At 35.0% G+C, this 23,743-nt stretch overlaps 1 protein-coding gene across 3 annotated transcripts in view; it reads right to left on the bottom strand.

The window, feature by feature from the left end:
• The window catches only part of PPP4R3B (protein phosphatase 4 regulatory subunit 3B), a 65,932-nt gene that overhangs the window by 25,917 nt on the left and 16,272 nt on the right, over positions 1-23,743 (bottom strand). For 2 of the 3 annotated variants that reach the window (XM_081265248.1, XM_081265250.1), the window contains exons 4-7: positions 20,838-21,461; positions 12,550-12,627; positions 11,465-11,581; positions 9,497-9,613 (exon numbers count right to left, since the gene is read on the bottom strand). In XM_081265248.1, coding sequence (XP_081121374.1) covers positions 9,497-9,613; positions 11,465-11,581; positions 12,550-12,627; positions 20,838-21,461 — 936 coding nt within the window. The remainder of the gene's footprint in view (positions 1-9,496; positions 9,614-11,464; positions 11,582-12,549; positions 12,628-20,837; positions 21,462-23,743) is intronic. The other variant, XM_081265249.1, reaches the window with a different exon arrangement.

The raw sequence follows: 23,743 nt of genomic DNA, 5'->3' as shown, positions 1-23,743 counted from the left end.
GACAAAGGTATAAGCACCACAGGATCTCATTCTTTAGAACTTTTTCAAGACAGTAAAACTTGAGAAAGGGTTTAAGGTCACCAAGTGAAAGGAAATCTTCAGGGTCACGGATTATACTTAAATTTAGATCTTCAGAATCTATAAGGCAACCTTTGTGATTATTCAATCCCTATACCTTTAAAGAATTTATACCAACAAGAAGCAGGCTACAGAAGCTATCTAAAGCCCTCAAGGAAAGGCATCTTCCACTGCCTATCTCAGATATAGCTAGCCATAGCTGAGAGGGAGTCAGGGCTTTGGAAGATAACAAGCAATTCGTAAAATATGAGTTAACCACAGATCTAGAGGTTAAGTTGCATAGAAAAAGAAGGAATAGCAAGATATTCCTATCCCTGAGGTACCCAGTCTCAGCAGTTAGTCAACTTTAATTCATGACTAAATTCACTTACAAGTAGTATAGTGGTACTGTGGGTAACTGGTTTATTAAGGACCACCAACCCCACAGACAACAAAAATCTCCATGTGCTCAAGTCTCTTTTATAATACCTAAAATAATATAAATACCATAAAAGTTATCCATGGGTTGTGTAACCTCACATTTAACAAATATCAGATAAAAAAATTGGTTAAAAAACGTTAGTTACAATGGACATATACATATTTTTTTCTTGCCACTATTTCCTAACCCAATACAACTACTACTTATATGGCATTGAGATTGGATGAGGACTGGATGAGGGATGATTTAAAGTATATGGGAGAATGTGCATGGGTTATATGTGAAGATTATGGTACTTTATATAAGGGACTTGAACATTAACTGATTTTGGCATCCTGGCCAGGGTGAGGGGGGTCCTGGAATCAATTTTCCAATGATACCCAAAGACAATGGTATCTGGTAGATTTTTTGGGTAGCATTAATTGCTATAGTAGAAATCCAACTTTGTTTCCTTGTTTCTTCAACAACCACATGGTTCAGGAAAGAAAACTCATATTCAAGCAGTTTCAGGAGGATAATGAAAAATAAGGATAATGAAATATAATGGAAAATGCCTTCTTCTAATGTCAATGACTTGGTCTTAAACTCTTACGGAGGAACCTTAGTTACTCAATTCCAATGTTGCATCACCAAAAACTATTTTAGAGAATCTCCTCTTAAAAGATTCCAATAACTCCTTCCCAATGCCTGTTTACTCGTGTTTTCCTTGCTTTTGCTCCTTTTCCCAAACTGCCATTGTAGTTTCTGCAACTACAACTTTCAATTTATAATGAGTCTTTAGATGCCACTATTGATTTACTTGGTGTTCTGAGAAAGAGGTTTAACACAGGAGTCAGCAAAGTACAAAACTACCCTACTTACTCCTTGCTTTATAATAAGTAAAACATTAATTGGGATAAAGCCACACACATTAATTTTCAAACTGTCAATGGCCAGCTCACGCTACACTGGTAGAAATAAGTAGTTGTGACAGAGACCACAGGACCTACAATGTCCTACTTTGCTATTTGGGACTTAAAAAAATAACAATATTCAAGTGAGTTTAACCAGTCTGTGAAATATTTCAAAGTTCTAATTCTAAATCAAAGTTTTAAGAAAAATGATGCCCCTGTTGGTTTTATTCACTCCAACATGAAACCATTCTTACTTAGAGGCAAATACTTTGCTTTTAAAGTACATCTTAAGCAGGCTTAAGAATAATGTCCCAAACCACACTGAGATCCCATCTCCAGTCAGTACGGCAAATATCAAGAACAATAAATGCTAGTGAGGCAGGGAGCAGTGGTGCACACTTGTAATCCCAGCAGCTCGGGAGGATCCTGAGTTCAAAGCCAGCCTTAGCAAAAGTGAGGTGCTAAGCAACTCAGTGAGATCCTGTCTCTAAATATATTTTAAGAAATCAGCATACTACAGTGAGGCAGCCACATCAGTGTTTACAGTAGTTCAATTCATAGTAGCTAAGCTACAGAACCAACTTAGGTGCCCTTCAACAGATGAATGGATAAAGAAAATGTGGTATATATACACAATGGACTCAGCCATAAAGAATAATAAGCCAATCCTACAAAACCAAAGGCTGAATGTTCTCTCTGGTATGTGAATGCTAAGACACAGTAAGGAGATACACATTGGGTGGGGTACGGAAGAACAGAAGTTCATTAGATTCAACATAAGGGAATGAAGGGAAGGGATGAGAACAGGAAAGACAGTAGAATGAATCAGACATAACTTTCCTATGTTTATATATGAATATACAACCAGTGAAACTCCACATCATGTTCAACCACAAGAATGGGATCCTAATTAGAATAAGTTGAAATTAGAATAAGTTATACTTAATGTATGTATAATGTCGAAATACAATATACTGTCATATATATATCTAAAAATAATATTGCCCAAGTTGGGGTTATGGGAACATATGCCTGTAATCCAGCAACTAGACAGATGGAGGCAGGAGGATCACAAATTCAAGGTCAGTCTCAGCAAATTAGCAAGACCCTAAGCATTGTAGTGAGACCCTGTCTTACAATTAAAAAAATTAAAAAGGTAGGGGATGTAGCTTAGTGTTAAAGCACTCCTGGGTTAAATCCCAAGTACCCCCTCCCCCAATCATAATTCCCCAAATAATTAGATAGTTTGGGATACCTAACCATAGAATTCTGAAATTATTCAGATTGTGAGCTACATCTCTCATATTCTGATTGAGGATCAGAATTCAACATGCTTTATTTCGCTGATTCCTATTAATCCTTTTGAAACTGTGACACATCCTGTAATTCTATAGTCACTATCAACCAATGGTAATGGTTACAAATTTACATGAAAATTTTCTGACACTTTGTTAAGACAAGGAAAATATTAGCATTTGTGTATCTTAGGTTCCAGAAATACAGTTAAGAAAGAGAAGAACAGGAAGAACAGGAAAACTATTCTGAAGTAGTAGAGTAAAAAACTGATAGATGTTATAGAAAATTTTCATTTTGTTTTTTAAACATTAACTTAAGAACTTAATAAGAAGTCCGTGCATATTTGATAAATGATTACCACAGTATGTATATGTATGTGTGTGCATATGTCTAATACTTAAACCTATTCTGACATTTTAGAAGAAAATAACAATAACAACTCAAACTTTACATTAGAACTTAATGATCCAACTCCTTAAATCTCTGAATTGGTAAAAACAAGCTGGACAAAGACAAAAAAAAGTGGATCAAGGAGCTAGATATCAAATCAGAGACTCTGCGTCTGACAGAAGAAAAAGTTGGCTCCGATCTACATATTGTGGGGTCGGGCTCCAAATTCCTTAATAGGACACCCATAGCACAAGAGTTAATAACAAGAATCAAAATGGGACTTACTTAAACTGAAAAGTTTTTTCTCAGCAAGAGAAACAATAAGAGAGATAAATAGGGAGCCTACATCCTGGGAACAAATTTTTACTCCTCACACTTCAGATAGAGCCCTAATATCCAGAGTATACAAAGAACTCAAAAAAATTAGACAATAAGACAACAAATAACCCAATCAACAAATGGGCCAAGGACCTGAACAGACACTTCTCAGAGGAGGACATACAATCAATCAACAAGTACATGAAAAAATGCTCACCATCTCTAGCAGTCAGAGAAATGCAAATCAAAACCACCCTAAGATACCATCTCACTCCAGTAAGATTGGCAGCCATTATGAAGTCAAACAACAAGTGCTGGCGAGGATGTGGGGAAAAGGGTACTCTTGTACATTGCTGGTGGGACTGCAAACTGGTGCGGCCAATTTGGAAAGCAGTATGGAGATTCCTGGGAAAGCTGGGAATGGAACCACCATTTGACCCAGCTATTGCCCTTCTCGGACTATTCCCTGAAGACCTTAAAAGAGCGTACTACAGGGATACTGCCACATCGATGTTCATAGCAGCACAATTCACAATAGCTAGACTGTGGAACCAACCCAGATGCCCTTCAATAGATGAATGGATAAAAAAAAATGTGGCATTTATACACCATGGAGTATTACGCAGCACTAAAAAATGACAAAATCATGGAATTTGCAGGGAAATGGATGGCACTAGAGCAGATTATGCTTAGTGAAGCTAGCCAATCTCTAAAAAACAAATACCAAATGTCTTCTTTGATATAATGAGAGCAACTAAGAACAGAGCAGGGAGGAAGAGCAGGAAGAAAAGATTAACATTAACCAGAGACATGAGGTAGGAGGGAAAGGGAGAGAAAAGGGAAATTGCATGGAAATGAAGGGAGACCCTCATTGCTATACAAAATTACATATAAGAGGTTGTGAGGGGAATGGGAAAATAAACAAGGAGAGAAATGAATTACAGTAGATGGGGTAGAGAGAGAAGATGGGAGGGAGGATAGTAGAGGATAGGAAAGGTAGCAGAATACAACAGTTACTAATAGGGCATTATGTAAAAATGTGGATGTGTAACCGATGTGATTCTGCAATCTGTATTTGGGGTAAAAATAGGAGTTCATAACCCACTTGAATCTAATGTATGACATATGATATGTCAAGAGCTTTGTAATGTTTTGAACAACCAATAAAAAAAAAAAGAAAAAAAAAAAGAAAGGTCCATCAACAACTGATAAAAATATTAAAAATAAATAAATAAAAGTTGGGTATGGTGGCCCGTGCCAGTAATCCCAGCTACTCTGGAGGCTGAGGCAGGAGAATCATAAAATTAAAAAAAAAAAAAAATACTTATTTTTTAGTTGGACATAATACTTTTATTTATTTATTTTTATATGGTGCTGAGGATCAAACCCAGGGCCTTGCATGTGCTGGATAAGTGGTCTACACTGAGCTACAACCCCAGGAGGACTGTAAATTTGAGGCCACTCTGGGCAACAAAGTGAGATCCTATCTCAAGAAACAAACCAAAATATCAGAACAAAAGTTAGGTATAATTCCTAATATGACACAATGAAGGAAACACAACATCTGAACCATTTCTGCCACAGAAAAACAATTTGATAACTGTGAGGATACATAAGACAAACCCAAATTGTTGGGACACTGGATCAGAAACTGTTTTTTTCTTGGCTAAAATAGAGATCACTGGGCAACAGACAAAATATGAATGAAGACTATAAAGGAAACATCATGCCATTATTTCTATCTTTATTTTTTAATATTTCTTTTTTATTTGCAGCTGAACACAATACCTTTATTTTATATATTTATTTTTATGTGGTGCTGAGGATCGAACCCAGAGCCTTGCACATGCTAGGCGAGTGCTTTATCACTGAGCCCCAGTCCCAGCCCTCATGCCATCATTTGTGTACCTTATTCTTCAATGGTTTAAAAAGAAAACAATACATATGTAGGTATATATGAGTATATATAAAAATAATTAAAAGAAAAAAAAAAAGCAAATGACAGATAAAATGGTAACAACTGGGGAACCACTGTGAAGGGTACATGTGAGTTCTTAGTAGTATTATTTTTATCTTTTCTACAAATTTGTAGGAGGATCCCAATTAGGTGGGTCTGTGCAAATTAGCAAGATCCTGCCTCAAAATAGAAAAAAACTAAAAAAAAGGGTTAGGGATATGGCTCAGTAGTTAAGTGCCCCTGGGTTTAATACCCACTATCAAAACCAAAACCAAAAACTTTTAAAAATGTGGAGAAATTTTAAGAAATGAAATGTGGTATTTTTCAATACAAAATATTCAACATTTTACAAAACAAATTAGCTTGTGGGTTTCTTTTTTTTTTTTTTTTTGTATCAGGGAGGGAAGCCAGGAGTGCTTAACCACTAAACTATACCCTCAGCCCTTTTTAAAATTTTTATTTAGAGACGGAGTCTTACTGAGTTGCTTAGCCTTGCTAAGTTGCCAAGGCTGGCTTTGAACTAGTGATCCTCCTGCCTCAGCCTCCCAAGTCACCGGGATTATAGGCATGTGCTTTCAAGCCTGGCGTAGTTTTTATAACTTCTTTTCATGACAAATCTCAGAGATAGAGAAAATCTCAAAGCTAAAGAAAATAACATAATAAATCCTATGTACCTATCATTCTACTTTTGCAATTATTAACTCATGGCCCATCTTGTTTAACCTGTATACTTCCAACCAAATTATCCATATCCTCTAAAAATTATTTTGAAGCATTCTCCATATAAAACGATAACTATAATATTTCAGTATAAATCTTTAAAATAAGGACTCTTTTAAATAATAATTATCATCTTCAAAAAAAAATTTTTAAAGAGAGAGTGAGAGAGGAGAGAGAGAGAGAGAGAGAGAGAATTTTCAATATTTATTTTTCAGTTCTCGGCGGACACAACATCTTTGTTGGTATGTGGTGCTGAGGATCGAACCCGGGCCGCACGCATGCCAGGCGAGCGTGCTACCCCTTGAGCCACATCCCCAGCCTCATCTTCAAAAAATTTTAAAATTCATTCTTAAATGAGAAAATACTTGACAGAATAAGTAATAATAGTCGCATTACTAATCCTGTCAGATTCTATAGTAAAGTTCTACTCAATGTTTCAAAGGCAATTAGTACAAAAATGTGTGCAATCTGTGGCATAACAAAAAGACAATAGTTACTGCTAAACTGATCCTTCTATCTCAGAAACAATAACAACTGTAAAAAAAAAAAAAAAAAACTGCTAATATTTCCTTGTGTCTTGCACATATTCGAATATTGTAATATATGTTGCTAAAACCAAATTTGCTCCTTAATAGGAGTAAAAGTTTCAATGTTGATTTTTTTTTAAAGGGCATTAAAGTATCAACTATTTAACAAATATATGTTATCTTCTTTTTTCTTCTTAAAGGTCCAAAACAGAATTCAGTACGTAGGGCTGGGACTGTAGTTCAATGGTAGAGTACTTATTTTCATACACAATCCTCTGGGTTTGAGACCCAGCATTGGAGGCAAAAAAAAAAAAAAAAAAAAAAAAAAAAGTAGAATCCTCAATCTTGAAAAAAAATTTAAACAAACTTTAAATATATCTCTCTTCTAGGCTAACAATTACTTTTAAGACAAGGAAAAGTTCAAATTATAAAATTTTTAAGTCTTAGAAAATTCAGAAAATGAAAGACCTCAAAGACTATAATTTTAGGGAAAAGAGAAGCCAGGTTCAATGGCATATGCCTATCACCATTGCTATTTAGAAGGCTGGAAGGGTGGGTGGGTGGATATTAAGCCCAGGAGTTCAAAACCAGCTGGGAAACACAGGGATATCCAGTCTCAAAAGAGAAGGAAAAAAAAAAAAAAAGAAAAGGAAAAAGGAAAGAAACTGAAAAAGGTCATTTAACTATTTCTTCTCTAGTCTTATCCATCAATTAAATGAAAACAATATAATATTGCCAATGAAAACTGGAATCAAATTTTTGACAGTTAAAAATTCTAGAAGTTAATTGTTTAGGATTATCATGATCTGAGTGAGATTTATGGTCACTTTATGATGAATGCCTTTAATCACACACATCACTAAGGATGGAGCAATGGAAATGTTAATATATTTTTCTTTTTTTAAGACAGCAATTTTTGGCATGCTGAGTTATTTTTTTCCCCCAGTACTAGAGATAGAACTAGGGTCTCGCACATGCTAGGTAAACAGTCTATCACTTAACTGAAATCTCAGCCCAGGACCATTAATTTCAAAGTTATCTTCTAAAAAGAATGGTATTTTTCTCTATTGCCTAAATATAATTAGACAATCAATTCCAAAATCAATTCCAAAATTCCTTTTAAAAAAATTGGAACTGGGTAGTGACATGTTACTGTAATCCCAACAATTTGTGAGGCTGAGGTAGGAGGATTGAGATTGCAAGTACAAGGCCAGCCTCAGTAACCTAGTGAGGACTTTGTAACTAAGTGAGACCCTGTCTTAAAATAAAAAAACAGAAAGGGCTGGGGATGTAACTCAGTGATAAAGCACCCCTGGGTTCTATCACCAGTACAGCAAACAAACACAAAGTATTAAAAATACAGGAAATAAAATTTAAGTAGACATTAAGCGACACCAAGGTGGGGCTGGGGGCATGGTTCAATGGCAATGCACATGCCATTGAGCCATGCCCCCATGTGAGGCCCTGGATTCCATCCCTAGCACCATGGAGAGTGGGAGGATTTAAAAGAAAAAAAGGGGGCTGGGGATATGGCTCAAGCGGTAGTGCGCTCGCCTGGCATGCGTGCGGCCCGGGGTCGATCCTCAGCACCACATACCAACAAAGATGTTGTGTCCGCCAAGAACTAAAAAATAAATATTAAAAATTCTCTCACACTCTCTCTCTAAAAAAAAAAAAAGAAAAAAAGGAAGAGTAAACAAGAAATATGTAAAACTGTAATTTCTAATTAACTCTATAATTGAGTTAACCAAATTAAAATTGGGAATCAAACACCTTCCTTCAAGCATAGTTACACTTCAATTATCATTTATTTAACACTAAAACAATTTTACATTATAAGAAAAAAACACTTAAATTACAGTTACGTGTTCATTTGTCCTTAAAATAATTTGAGGGGAAAATCCTAAATTTTCTGCAATGGGAAGACACAACATTGGTCTCATCACTAAACTTTCATTTCCAAGAAAATTCAACAAGGGAAAGCAATTTCTTAGTTATAAGGACCTGACCTGCAAATATCCTAAGGATCTGAAATTCCATTTCTTTAACTCTTCAAATTTAAAAAAAAAAAAAATCAACATTTAATAATCTGATTTGAAGACTGGGAATATGTAGTTCAGTGGCAGAGCACATGCCTACTATGTCCATGGCCTTGGGTTCAATTCTAAGTACTGGGGGAATAAAGAAAAGAAGCTGATTTGGTTATAATTTATGCTAATACTGGTTTGTTAAATATCTGTTTTTTCTTTGCAATAAACAAACTAACTGCAACATATTCTGAATTTGCCATCACGACTGATCAAAAATCTATTATTTTTGAAAATTTAAGATTACAGTTATGTGTCACAAGCTATGGGCTGTGTGTGGACATAGTAAATAGCCTTGTGAGGGGATAAGTCTGGCTGTGGGAACTCCCTGGGGCACTCCCCACAGGGATACACCACCTGATGCAGGTGAATTTCCCCCTCAAGTTCTGCCTAAGAGCCCACAGAGCACCTGAGATGGGTGTGACCTGCCAAGATGTCAATCAACCTGCAGACTGCAGGACATCACAAAGCAAGACTCCGCCCCTGAAACCTTACACCTGCGCCTTTGATGTACCTACCTCCTTAAATAAACGCTGGAGACATTTTGTCTTCCTCTAGTTCAAGCACCCTCGTGGACTAGATCTACCAGGGGCTTTGGTTTTGTAAATATATTTCTGAGTGTTTGTGTTTTATTATTTGTTAATTATCTGAGTTTTAAGATTTAGGGTGGCTAGGATTCCTCTGGCCAAAAGAACTCCCCAATGAGATGCTGTCTTCTTCCCTAAAATTATGCTTTTTCTCACAATAGTTTATTAACACTATTCACATAGAATAAACAATTCACATAGAACCCCAGAATTATTACTTACATCATCACTCTGCTGGGCTTCTTGCATTACAAATTCTCGAACCATAGATGGACTAAACTCTACTAGATAAGAAAATATATCTGTAGCAGCTGATCTGACTTGCAAATCATCCATGCCCTAATAAAAGGAAAGCTAGGTTATTTAGAGACTGTTAACAACATTTATTCTTGCATTTACCTTTCCCCCACAAAACCCATGTATTACCTCTAAAGTTGAATTAAGACATTGAACTGCAATCAAAATATACAATTTCTCCATCATTTTCTTTCTTTTTATAAATATTACAATTCTGGGGCAGCTCTCTGATTAGTTGTTGCTGGTTTTTACCATCACAAAGAAATATTCACAGATCTTAAATATAAGAATCGGTATAAGATTATAAAGCAACGCTTTAAAAATGCTACCAAAGCTGGGAGTGGTGGCACACACCTGTAATCCCAGTAGTCAGGAGGCTGAGGCAGGAGGATTCAGAGTTCAGAGCCAGCCTCAGCAAAAGTGAGGTGCTAAGCAACTCAGTGAAATCCTGTCTCTAAATTAAATACAAAATAGGGCTAGGGATGTGGCTCAGTGGCTGAGTACCCCTGAGTTCAATTCCAGGGAACCCCCCCCCCCCTCAAATAAAGCTGCCAAAAATTCAGAAAGGGGATTTATTAAAAATATACTAAAAAATTTGAATATGCTTCCATCAAAGCCTTTCAGAATTCTGTCTTTTGTTCTAGACATAATAGGATTACTCTTCAGCAACTGACTCCATCTTCCTTGACTTGCCTAATAGATGATGCTTTTGAAAACACTTCTTGGGCACTTTTGTCCCTTTCCCATAACTTAGTTTTCCAAGGCAGTGACTGTGGAAACAGTCCCTCCTGCAGTTCTTAAAGTGTGGTTCAGGGAATCCTATTGAGGGGTCTAATACTCTTTTTTTTTTCAGGAAGTGTACAGATTAAAACTATTTTCATAGTATTAAGTAATAGATATTTTCTTTTTTATTCTCAATCACAAATACAGTGGGATTTTCCAGAGGCTACATGATGTGATAGATCTAAGAACAAGTTAAACATAGCAGTAGCTATGAGAATCTAGTTATATACTATGAAGACATTAAAGGGATCAGCAAAACAAACAAAAAATGGGCAAATGATGTCATGCTCTTCACTAAATTATTTTTGATTTGGGAAAATTTTAAGTTTATGTTAATATATAATGGATTATTTATCAAATCAAAATGAATAAAATTTTCTCATTTTAGTCAGGCACAGTAGGGCTCACATATAATCCCAGATATCTGGAAGGCAGAGGCAGGAGAATCACATTTGATACCGCCCTGGGCAACTTAACAAGACCCTGCCTCAAAATAAAAAATAAAAAGGGCTGGGGATATAGCTTAGTTGTAGAGCACTTGCCTGGTATATACAAAGCCCTGGATTCAATACCTATACCACCAAAAAAGAAGTCTCATGTTAATTTTTCATTCAGTAAATGCCAATGGATAAACTCGTAACTTAAATTTTGAGAACCATGCCCTGAACCCATATTGTAATACTAGACTCCTGGGTCCAGTCTGCCCTCATTCCATTCACTGGTCTAAAAAAAAGATATTAAAGAAAAAAAAAAGTAAAAAAGAAAAAAAATATTTTATTTGCATCTATGAAACATACTTGTTACAGAAAATATAATGATCTTTCAAAAACATGAGATATTTTTCTTCACTCAGAGATGTATCATATGCAAATTATAACACTGGTATTATAAATTAAGTAAAAATCTGAGAGCTGACATCATTGTTGCAGTAATCATTTTCAGGAGAATAAAACTAAATTAAAGAATTCAATATGTCTTACCAAACTCTCTTGAGGTGTCAAAAAATAAAGAATCTAATATATTGTACTACAATAAATTCTTTCCCATCCATAATATAAATCAATTTCAAATTCACAATTCCAAAAGCATGAAAAGAAACCATATAATTACCATTACAATTTCAAGAGCAGGAAGAATTCCCAATTTTGCCAAAGTTTTGAAAAATGCATCCCTGTTTTGAGGTTGTAATGTTTGAGAAAATGCACAAAATTCCTTGAAAAAATTAACCTGTAATGTTAAAAATTATAGTGAGAAGATGATAAACATAAAAATAAACTTGGGCACACTATAATGTGATCTGCCACAGAATGAAATTCACCCTTCTGAAGGATCTTGTCTTTTCATAGTATCCTGGCTTCCCAAAACCTACATTAAAAGAGATACTAAAAACTAGCACCCCCATTAAAAGTATTATTTCTCAAACACTATTCTTTCTAAACACATTATAGTACAAGAGTGCTAAATAAGCCATTTGAATAGAGACCATCCTATAATAAACTATAGCTGAATTCCCAATGAGCCCTCAAAAACATGATATAATTTTACAAGTAGAAAGGACATCAGAGATTCTGTTTTAAAACACTGATTTTACAAATGAGAAACCTAAATAGGCTTGTAATAAATATAACTACAAAGATGACTCATAAGTCATCAATTTTTCATGATTTCCTAAAAATCCTGGAATCTGATTATATTTGAAAAAGGGGCAAACATCTGGTAATCAGCAGTCACTATTCTTTTTTCCCAAACATGTTTTATATCTAAAAATAAAGTTTGTAAATACATTAGAAGATGAAAAATATTTCCAAAAAGACAAACCATGATTCCCTTATTCAAGAAGCATCCTTATACCTCTTGTTTAAAAAGCAAAGAATTTCCCTATGTAAATATCTGTAAAAACAAAAATATGTGTGGGTTTATAGTTCTGACATAAGACACTTATCTGATTTTGGGATTTATGAGACACTCAAATTCCCTTACTGGGGAAAAACACATTGGAACATCTCAAGTTTTCTAAAACATATACAAGCAAACTTTAGAAACTTTGAATGATCATTATATAGTTCAACCTAAATATATATCTTTCATTCCATATTTAATTGTTAAAAAAAAACTCTTAACAAATTCAAGATAAAAGCTATGCATGCCAAAAGGGAAAGTCCTCTTCAAGAATGTAAATTTCAAGAACAGCTTACCAATTCACGCCTTTTATCATCATCTGTAGCCTCATCTGTTAATTGTGCAAAAACTTCAGACAAAAACTTCTCATCTTCCTGCATGAAAACAATTACTATGAAATATTAACAGAAGTATGTTATGTTCAATTATGATTTACACAAACTATAATAAAAATTGATGAGAAGTAAATAGCATTTTCATTCCTGAAACCTAAAATTTCAGAATATATTTATAATTTCCCATAAACTGAGTATATCATTTACTTCTAGTTATACATTCAATAATATATTAATTTAGCTAGAAATCTCACTTATAAAGGACTTTTTTTTTTTGTACCAAGGATTGAACCCAGGGGTATTTAACCACTGAGCGACATCCCTACCCCTTGTATATGTATTTTATTTAGAGACAGTGTCTTGCTAAGTTGCTTAGACCCTTGGTAAGTTGTTGAGGCTGATTATGAATTCATGAGTCTCCTGCTTTAGTCTCTGGAATTGCTGGGATTACAGGCATTACCACTGTGCCTGACTGTAAAGAAATCTAAACAAAAAAAGAGATGTCTAAAAGATGTGGCAGCGCGGCCTGTGATACTGGGCGGCTGGAGACCGCCTGCCTGCCACGACCGGGAGCTGAAACCAAACAGAGACAGTCCAGTCACACCCCCCCATTAGGACACCCCGGCAAGGAGACTGGGGCCCGTCACTGCAGAGTAGTGTCGTCACTGGAGCTCGGACGTCGGAATTCCTTCCCAGCTGAATCCACGTTAGCAGGCATAGTTTAACAACACAAAGGAGAGACATCAGAGTAATACAGAAACAAAACAAATCTATAGAAGAGAGCAGAAACACGACAATCAAATAGAGCTGGAAAGTAACGTGGACAACATGAGAAAACAAGGGAAAAAAGGATTACAAACAATGCAAGACAACTCAATTCTACAGGAGGACATAGAAACATCAGAAACAGGGATAGGGAAAGAACTCAAGGCATACCTAACTCGAATGGAAAGGAATATTAGAGAAGACATGAGACAGCAAGTCCAAGAAATAAAAGTATATTTTGAAAATGAATTAAACAAACAAATTCAAATGGCAAAGAACGAGCTCTACCAGGAGATAGAGATCTTAAAAAAAAATCAAACAATAATCCTAGAATTGCAGGAAACTATAAACCAAATTAAAAGATGTGGCAGCAATTCACTTTGATACTTTTTCCAGTACCCTTTCAGGGCCCACTTACTCTTTATTTTATGTAAACACAATTCAGAAAGTCAGCATACATAGCAATACATGGGTGCACCCATATATATAGCAGCAAGTCACAATAGTCAAATTATGGAATCAGCCTAGATGTTCATCGAACAGATAAATGGATAAAGAAAATGTGATATGTGGATGCTAGAGAATAAAAAAGAAAAAGAAATAAGGGGAAATCTCATGAAAACAGAAAGGAGACCAGTAGAATACAAGAAAGGGACCAGGTGGAGGGAAGAAGGGAGGAGGGAAAATATTTCTGGGTAATGAAACTGATCAAATAAGGTTATGTACGTGTATGACTATGTTGAGAAAACAACAATTCAGCCACAGTGGGGTATGCCTATAATCCCGGTTATTCAGGAGGATGAAGCAGGAGGATCTCAAGTTCAAGGCCACCCTTAGCAATTTAATAAGACCCTGTGTCAAAATACCAAAAGAATAAAAAGGAATAAGTGGTAAAGTACTCCTGGGTTCAATCCCCAGTATCCCACCCCCCAAAAGCAGGTAAAATTACAAAGTCATTTAAAACATAAGAACTCAGTATGTAACAGTCTACAGATAACTGGAGCAGAGTCATACATGTTGTTGTGGTCTCCAAGAATATAATTTTATGAAAAACCACTACAGTAACTTCATTTGATGACTCTGAAGTATTAAGACAGGTAAATATTAATTTCCCTAGGTACTGCTTAAAAGGAAAAACAAAACATATAGCAGAGTATGTATTTTTTTAAATTTAAATGTGTCTAAAGTTCAGACGGTTATAATTAAAACGTTACTTGTGGTTGTATTTTGGTGATGGATTGTGTTTTTTATTTTTGCTTCACTATATTTTCTAAAATAAGCAGAACACAAAATTATAAAGAAAAAAAAATGTTGTCAAGATTGAAATTCACCTAGGTGCTGTGGTGCACACCTGTAATCCCAGTTATTTGGGAAGCTGAGGCAGGAGGACGGCAAGTTTGAGGCCAGTCTCAGCAGTTTAATGAGACCCTAGCTCAAAATAAGAAAAAAAAAAAAAAAAAAAGACTGGGAATATGGCTCAATGGTGAAGTGCCCCTTGTTCAGTCCCCAGTACTGCCAAAAAAGAGAGAAAAAAAAAGAAATTTGCTTTGGGAGATTTATACCAAAAACTGCTAAAGAATATAACTGAAATTGATGCGTTTAAGCTTTAGTTTTATTTTCAGAATTCCTTCTCAAATAGTTTCCATTAGTTTTAATTAAATAGCATGTTTTACAAATGTTTGTAGCAATAATATATGTAGAGCTGACAGTAAAATAAAAAAATACATAAGGATGCACTTCATCACTTAAATCCTTTCTTGAAATACACTGGCTTTCATCAATGAAAATCACTGGGAGACTGGGGATGTATATAGTCCAGTGGTAGAGTTTTTGCCTTGCATGTGTGAGGTTCTGAGTTCAATCCCCAGCACCAGGTGGGGGAAATCACTAGCTACAATTCTAGAAAGTATAATATGCTCACCCACTAACCATCAATGAGTGCTATTTAAAGACAAAACTCCTTCATTTGCCTAACTCAAAACCATGTTTCCTTCCTTACTGACTTCACTGATTCCTTATGTACTGTGGCCTGCATCATCCATCCTCTGAGGGAACTCAAATGTGTATGCAATCTATCATTTATTCCTCAATCACTTTTTCCCCAAATAATTCTGGTCTCAACATTTCTTTTGGGGAATACTTTAGCAGGGAACTACATCCCCAGTCCTTTTTATTTTTTCTTTCCATAAAGGTTCTCACCAAGTTGCCTAAGGTCTCCCTAAATTGCTAGGGCTCACTTCAAACTTGTGATCCTCCTGCCTAAGCCTCTCAAGTCCTGGTATTACAGGTGTGCACAACTGAGCCTGGCTGGTCTCAATATTTTTATTTTAATAAATAAGTACATATTTACCTCCATTTGCACCTTTAATAAATTCTTATCTTCCTATATCTCTCCCAATTAAATCTTCATCCTTTCCTGTCTGAAGATTAACTCTGTCAGAATATTTTCATAGGAAAAAAGTTCCAACTTCTTGATAAATGCAATTTGCCAATTAAATTCTTCTTATATGACTCAGTACTTGTGAGCTGACAGCTGGAACTACATAAAATATTATACATAGAAGCAATCTCAAGTGTTATAATTCATCAGAAGAATGCTTTCTGATTCCTAGTATATTTTCTATGGACTTCAGCATTATTATTATTGATAATATTTCTTAAGATACACAAATAAACTGTTCCAATATAAATTAAGAAAGTAAATTAAGACAGCTTAAAAGCCCATCACATAGTTGGAATGCTTTTTTCTGAACTTGCTTCTCAAACTAATTAAACTAATCTCTTTAGATCTTTTAGTTTTTCTTTTCTACTTGGTTTTAAGAACTTTTATTTAAAAAAACACAATTGTGTAGGATAAATTGTATGTGGCTGTTTTTCCAGGTAACACAATAAAACCTTGTGGGAGGCCAGGTGTGGTGGTGAATACCTGTAACTACAGCTGTCAGGACGTTGAGACTGGAGGCATACAGGCCAGTCTAAGCAAATCAGCCAGTATCTTCTTTCAAAATGAAAAAATAAAGAGGGCTGGGAGTATAGCTCAGTGGTAATGGGCCCAGGGTTCAATTCCAGTATAGTAAAAACAAAACAACAATAACAAATCCCACAAAAAAATCAAAATAACACAAAACAAAACAAAATACCTTGTGGGAAAAAGGGGTTACTAGAAGCTGGTGTGGTGGCGGACGCCTGTGGTTCGGGAGGCTAAGACAGGAGAATCCTGAGTTCCAAGCCAGCCTCAGCAAAAGTGAGACACTAAGCAACTCAGTGAGACCCTGTCTCTAATAAAATACAAAATAGGGCTGGGGATATGACTCAGTGGTTGAGTGCCTCTCAATTCAATCCCAGGTATTAAAAAACAACAACAACAACAAAAAAACCTATTTCTAAAAGACTAAATCAAACTTCTTTGCAATCATGCAAAAACAGACAAAATGAAAGAGAGGTTTTAACCTGTTCATCATTTTTAGAATCACATAAATAAATTTAAATTTAGATCAAGCTTTGTGTCATCATTCAAAGATTGCCTAGTTCCATGAGTGGACTTATCTGAGGCTAGCTAGTAAATTCAGAATTCAGGTCTCCCAAATAATAAGACAAAATAAAGTCACACCTAGCAAATAAACTTTGGATAGGTTCCTAAGTTCAAACTTAAGAATGGAACCAAAGCAAAACTCAAGCTAGAAAGGACCAAATCTAGTAAGATAATTTACTATGTTCAGTCTTATACCTGAATCCAAAAAAAGTCTTAAACACAAAAGAATAGCAAAAGGGCTTTTTTCTTTTAAAGTTATTTCAAGATTTTATGTATTTAATTAGTAACTGAAATCACTGCTATAACCTTATTAACTACAGAATATGTGGGGAAAAAAAAAGAACTAAACCACTAATACTGCTGGGTTTGTGGTATGCTCAACTTTTACCTATGGAATAGTGAAAATATTATATTCAAACATGTTAAGGAAATAAACAACTGACAACAGTTGGCTTTAGATCAACTCTATCATTTCCAGTAAGGGGAGAAATTAAAACTTATTGTTGTGATTATTTGTGAGGAAATAACCTCATTTTATTGGCTTTTAGGGACTTAATTTATAAAATACTTTTTGAGCACAGCAGGGCGGTCCACACTTGTAATACCAGATACTCAGAAGGCTAAGGCAGGGGAATAACAAATTCAAGGCCAGAAAAACTTGCAGTTTATTAATTCGATCTTAAAATGAAATAAAAAGGCTGGGGGGATAGCTCAGTGGTAGAGCTCAATCCTCAGTATCATGGAGTTGGGGAAAGTTTGAAGCATATTTATTCATTCTGCAACAGGGGTTTTGATCTATAATTAGCTAGAAAATTCAAATGAACTAAAATTTAATGCTCCTATCTTGACGATTTAAGAGAATGTCCACATGTATACTAGAGCCATTATGTACTTTAATGTAATTTCTCAGTTAATTAACCTAATTTAAGCTATTATTTATATGAACCTTTGTACTTCCTTATTTTGGTCCAGTTAGATAAAATGCATACATTTTCACTTGCCTTATTTAATTCATGCAACAGCAGACTAATACTCACTTAAGAAACCACAGATATGCATACTAGAAAACCTGGAAACACCTAATACCTAACTAGAAACTTCTATAAAGAAACCCAAGTTGGGCTTTAGGCAATGAGTAGAGGCTATGAACCACAATCTTAATTACTTTCCTTCTCATACATCTTTTTAAGTAGAATTCAGCATTACTGCTAGCACATGAACCATAACTGATTTGTAAATACTAGATAAAAAACCCAAGCTCCTATGTATTATAAAAGAAACTTAATTATGTGCATGTTTAACCTTCTTCACACTCATTATAGGAGAATAATGAGAAATTTCAGTTTGAAAAACTTATAGTTTGTAAAAGAATCATCTGGAATATATTCTACACTAAAAATAAAGTTACAGTAACAGAAAGATAAATATTGGTTGTAAGTGTCATAGAATAAAGTCAAACAGGTAGTTTGTTCATAGTACTTGGGCATTTCAGAAAATGAATCTCACGAACCAGAAGTGAGTAAGACTTTCTTTTTTTTTCTATTCTTTCAAATTCTATTTATTTATTTATTTATTTATTTATTTTGGCACTGGGGATTGAATACCAAAAACATTCAATCAATGAGCCACACCCCCAGCCCTATTTTCTATTTCATTTAGAAACAGTGTCTCACTGAGTTGCTAAGCACCTTGCCATTGCTGAGTCTGGCTTTGAATTCGTGGTTCTCTGGCCTTAGCCTACTGAGCCACTGGGATTACAGATGTGTGCCACCGTGCCAGGCCAAATTTATCTTCATTTTTGTAGTACTGAACTTCATTTTGGGGACTGAACACAGGAGTGTCCTGCCACTGAGCTACACTCCCAAAACTTTTCATGAGAAAGGAACTCACTAAATTTCTGAGGCCAATCTCAAACTTGTGATCTTCCTGCTTTTGTCTCCTGAGTACCTGGGACTACATGTATGTGCCATGGTACCTGGCAAAACTTTCCTTTTTTAAAAGTTACAGTTGATTTATATTATAAATTTCACAAACCTGTTATAAAATATATGACAAATATGTATCACAAATATTTATAGATTAGTTTGTACAAATTTTTCAAAGTATAAAAGAGCATTTGATGATTCATTGTTAAGGGTTTGGAAACCCTTCTGAAATCAAAACCAGTTAACTGGAAAGCTAATTTTAAGATCCTGACAATAGGTTCTTTACATCAACTATAGATAGTGACTCCCATCTCCTGAGACTGTAATCATTTTGTCTATAAGAAAAACAACATCCTGAATTTTATAGTATGGTTTACAAAACAAAACAAAACAGGTTTTATATATTATAAAAAGAATCTGATGTGTAAGTTTAAACTCCCTCACACTTACTGCAGGAGAGTAACAAAAAACTCATTTGTAACAATGATTTGGAGACAGATATCCTATACAAAATATAAAGTAACAATATAAAGGTGAATATTGGATGGAAATATCATAAAAATAAAGTCACATAGCTAAGTACAAAGTCAGAGATTCTCAGTGATTGGTCTCAGGATCCCTTTAAACTCTAAAAAAATATGGAGAGCCCCAAAGAGTTTTATTATGTGGGCTACATTTATTGATATTTATCACAATTAAAATAACAAAGGAAGCCTTTGAAAGCATTAATTTTTAATAAGCTATTATGTGTTCAAGTAATTATATACATTTTTAAAATTTTTAGTTATAGATGGACATAATACCTTTATTTTATTCATTTATGCGGTACTGAGGATAAAATTCAGTGACCAACACATGTGAGGCAAGTGCTCTACCACTGAGCTACAACCCCAATCCCTCAAGTAAATATTTTAAGAAACAACTATATGATTCTATATTTTTAGTTTAGAAAGGAGAATGGCTCTTTCACATTTTTTTTTTTTTTTTGCAAATCTCTTTAATGTCTGGCTTAAAAGACAACTAGATTCTTCTCTGCATTCAATCTGTTGTGAAACACTGATTTGGCTTTAGTTTATGAAAAAATAACACACTGACATGAAGCTGAAAAAGGGAAAGCCTCATGAACTCCTTTGAAAGGGTTTCAGGGACCTCCAGAGTTCACAGACCACATTTGGAGAACCACTACACTAAGTATATAACAGCTGCTCAATAAACTTAGTGACTGTTAAGGAAATAACAATGATAATTATGTAGGAAATTGGATATACTCTAATATCACAGTGTAAAAATCTTCAAATGCATGATTACTATATAATGAGGATGTAAAGGAGTAACATGATAAACTCTTATTTACAACTGAAGAACAAAGAATAAAATCAACTTTGCAAAGTCAATAACCTAAGTATCATTTCCTAAAAATTACTATTTTTCAATGTTGATTGCACATTTAAGTTATCTGGGACATTTTCAGTACAAATACTCATACAGACCCCAATAATAATTGTGTTTTTCAAAATGAAATAAAATATGTTAAAAAAAATAGTTGCATAAGGTGAGGGATGCTGCTTCAGTGGTAGAGTGTTTGCCTAGCATGTGCAAGGTGTGGTGGGACATGCCTTTAATCCTAGCTATTTGGGAGGCTGAAGCAGGTGGATTGCAACTTCAAAGCCAGGCTAGGCAACTAACTTAGAAGATCTTTTCTCAAAATAAAAATAATAAAAAAGACTGGGGATGCAGCTCAGTGTAAAGTGCCCCTGGGTTCAATCCCCAGTACTATAAAAACAGGGTTATTCATAACGTAACTCCATTTTAAAAATACAAAAAACTTAAAAACAGCTGCATCAGAGAATACTTACAAATACAATTTGTTAAAAAAACTTTTCTCCTTCACAAAACAATATAAAGTCAAATTTTTCTATGCTTGATAGAACATTTAAAGTAAACAAAGTAGTATTTTTGAATACCAGCTTGACATACGAAGGAACTACATATCTCAAAACAAAATCGTGAAGAATTACTTTACTTACCTGCAACATGCTGACTATCTCAACTTTGTTGAAGAAAATAAAAGATGTGAGAGTAGAAAGAAAATTCTCTTCAAAAACCGATGGTGTAGGCAAAATGATGTCCTGAATATACTGTACCCTGTAAGTCTGATGTATTTTTTGCCTTAGTTCAGAGTCTGTAATTGGTATAACTTCTTTAAACTTTGCAGTTTTGGTCAAGAATTCTCTATGTCTTTTTGGCTGAGCCAAAGCAGGATCATATTCAAGGCATCCCACAACATCCATGATACATTCATCAGAAAACATCACCTCAAAAAGAGTTGCCTTATTTAGGAATAAGATTCCTCTAATAATTTCATACAAATGATGTAAGCCTTCAGTGTTTTCTAGGTTCTCACAAGCTTGAAATAGCTGCAGTAGTTTTTTAATATAGCCTTCATTTTCCAAGGCCAGAGCCAGCTTTTCCCTACGGATAGGTGAGGAGAGAACTGAGGTAACCAAGTCAGCAATCTCTTCAAGTTTGTTGAGTTCACACGTGGGCAGGTCAATTAGATGACTGGTTTCAGGCATTTCTTCAAATCGTTCTTCTTCTGATTCATCAATGAGGTCCTGTGTGACTTCTACTGATGGGTCCTTACCTTGAACCTAAAATACAGAAGTAGAGCTGGTTATTTTAAAATTTAAAAGAATTCCAACATTTTGGAAATCAACACGCTGACCAGTGAATTTAAGTAGTTTAGAGTTACCTGAGTCTCAAGTAACTGACCACAGATAATTTCACCTATTAATTTTCCACACTATATTTTCAGGATAGCCTGAATATTTCAGCTGATATTATATAACTGTATAGTCATTTAATCTTCACTATATCCAATAATTTTCCATTTTAAAGAAGGCAAACTCTTCTATTTCACCTCCCCCCACCTAGCCACTAAGTATGATATTTAGCAACCCACACTGGCTGGGATGAGGATACTATTAAGTTTAAACCAAACTAAGACCTCATTCCTTATAATGAGTGAGAAAATAAGATTTCTCCAAAATGCCTTTGAAAAATATTTTGCTTTTGCTACAAACCAAAAGAAATAAAGTCTATTTTTAAAAAACGATATTCAGCCAGGCGCAGTTTAACACACCTATAATCCCAGCAACTCAGGAGGCTGAGGAATAAGGATCAGAAATTCGAGGTCAGCTTCAGCCACTTAGTGAGACCCTGTCTCAAAGTAAAATCTAGTAAGTGCTGGGGATGTAACTCAGTGGTAAAACATCCCTGGGTTCAATTGCCAGCGTCATCAAAAATGAATAAAATAAAAACCCAAGAGAACAATATTCATTTAACATCTGTGATAAAGCCTCCAACTTTTAATCTATATCAAAATTACAAAACAATAAATAGCAAACTATTATGATTCAGATTGTCAACTCAGGTTAAGCAAGGCTAAAACAAATTTTCTATAATAAAGTACTTCAAAAAGTAACTCTTGGGGCTGGGGATGTGGCTCAAGCGGCAGCGCGCTCGCCTCGAATGCGTGCGGCCCGGGTTCGATTCTCAGCACCACATACCAACAAAGATGTTGTGTCCGCCGAGAACTAAAAAATAAATATTAAGAAAAAAAAAATTCTCTCTCTCTCTTTCTCTCTCTCCCTCTCACTCTCTCTTTAAAAAAAAAAAAAAAGTAACTCTTCATAAAATTTTTTCTAATTAACACAAGAATGCAACTATCGTCTTCTCCACTTCAAAACATCCTAAGTTCTACAAATTTCTGTATCCACCAAAACAACACATGAAAAAAAGATCTAAGAGTTTAGAGAAATGTAGATACACAGATGCACATAAGTTCTTTTTCTACAGAGATGAATATTTTTACTTTTGATTTTTCAACAGTGTGGCTGGGTTTGGGGAAACTGACACCTAAGTAGCAAGATCATAGAGCAATTCACATAAAATGCAAAGATAATTCAGAATTTCCTTCAGTTCTTGGTGTGTGTGTGTGGGGGACTTGGGTGGAATGAACGGGAGCAGGAAAAGAATTATAAAAGTAGCAGTATTTGAGATCTTTGGAAGCCAAAGATGGGTAAAATTTAGATAGGAGATCAACTATCTCGAAACTCAAAACTCAAGGGAAACTGCACAAAGGCAGAGAGACAGAAATATATGTGACATGCAAATGCCAAACACCCAGACTGGAAATGTAAACTGATGGCAAATCATGGAATGACAAGCTAAAACACTGAGAAATTATGCAGGAAGTGTAAGTATAGAACCTTCTTAGAAAGTTAATGTGGTTGGGCTGGGGATTAGAGCTCAGTGGCAGAGTGCCTGCCAAGCATGCCCAAGGTACTGGGGTTCGATCCTATGCGTGAACAAACTGGTGGGGGGGGGGGGGAAGAAGGGAGGCCACGTGTGTGTGGTGTAGTACCAGTCATATGGAATAAATTTTAGACTATAGACAAATTAGAGCATTATTTTAAAGTTTACATGAGCAACTGATTTTGGATAGTGGTGGTGGAACAGATAAGAGAATGGATAGATGAGGAAAAACTAGAAGAGGAATCACAAATGTCTATATAGTATAAAATGTGTTACCAGCAGGATTACAAATTCTTTAAAAGAAACTGGAATAATGAGGGAGGAATGATCACAAGACTGGTTTCACTAAGTCTACAGTGTTTGAATACTCAGCTTACAAAAAAATCTGTTGGCTCACTACTCGGGAAAAAGAACAGATAAGTTAACTTTACACTTCAAATAAATACAGCTTGCATGTTTAAGACTAAAATATTCAAGAAGCATTAAATTGATTATAGTGTTTATTTCTGCAATCTAGCATTAATTCTCACAAATTTCTTTCATCCTCTCCTAAGGTCAACTTTCACTGATCTGATTTGTCAACCCCACATTCATCCAAATATTTACATAGAGGCCA

The sequence above is a fragment of the Spermophilus citellus genome (assembly GCF_964194105.1).
Source record: "Spermophilus citellus genome assembly, chromosome: 13".
NCBI lineage: Eukaryota > Metazoa > Chordata > Mammalia > Rodentia > Sciuridae > Spermophilus > Spermophilus citellus.
Note: the sequence above shows the minus strand (reverse complement) of the source record. Positions and strands in the feature narration are given on the sequence as shown.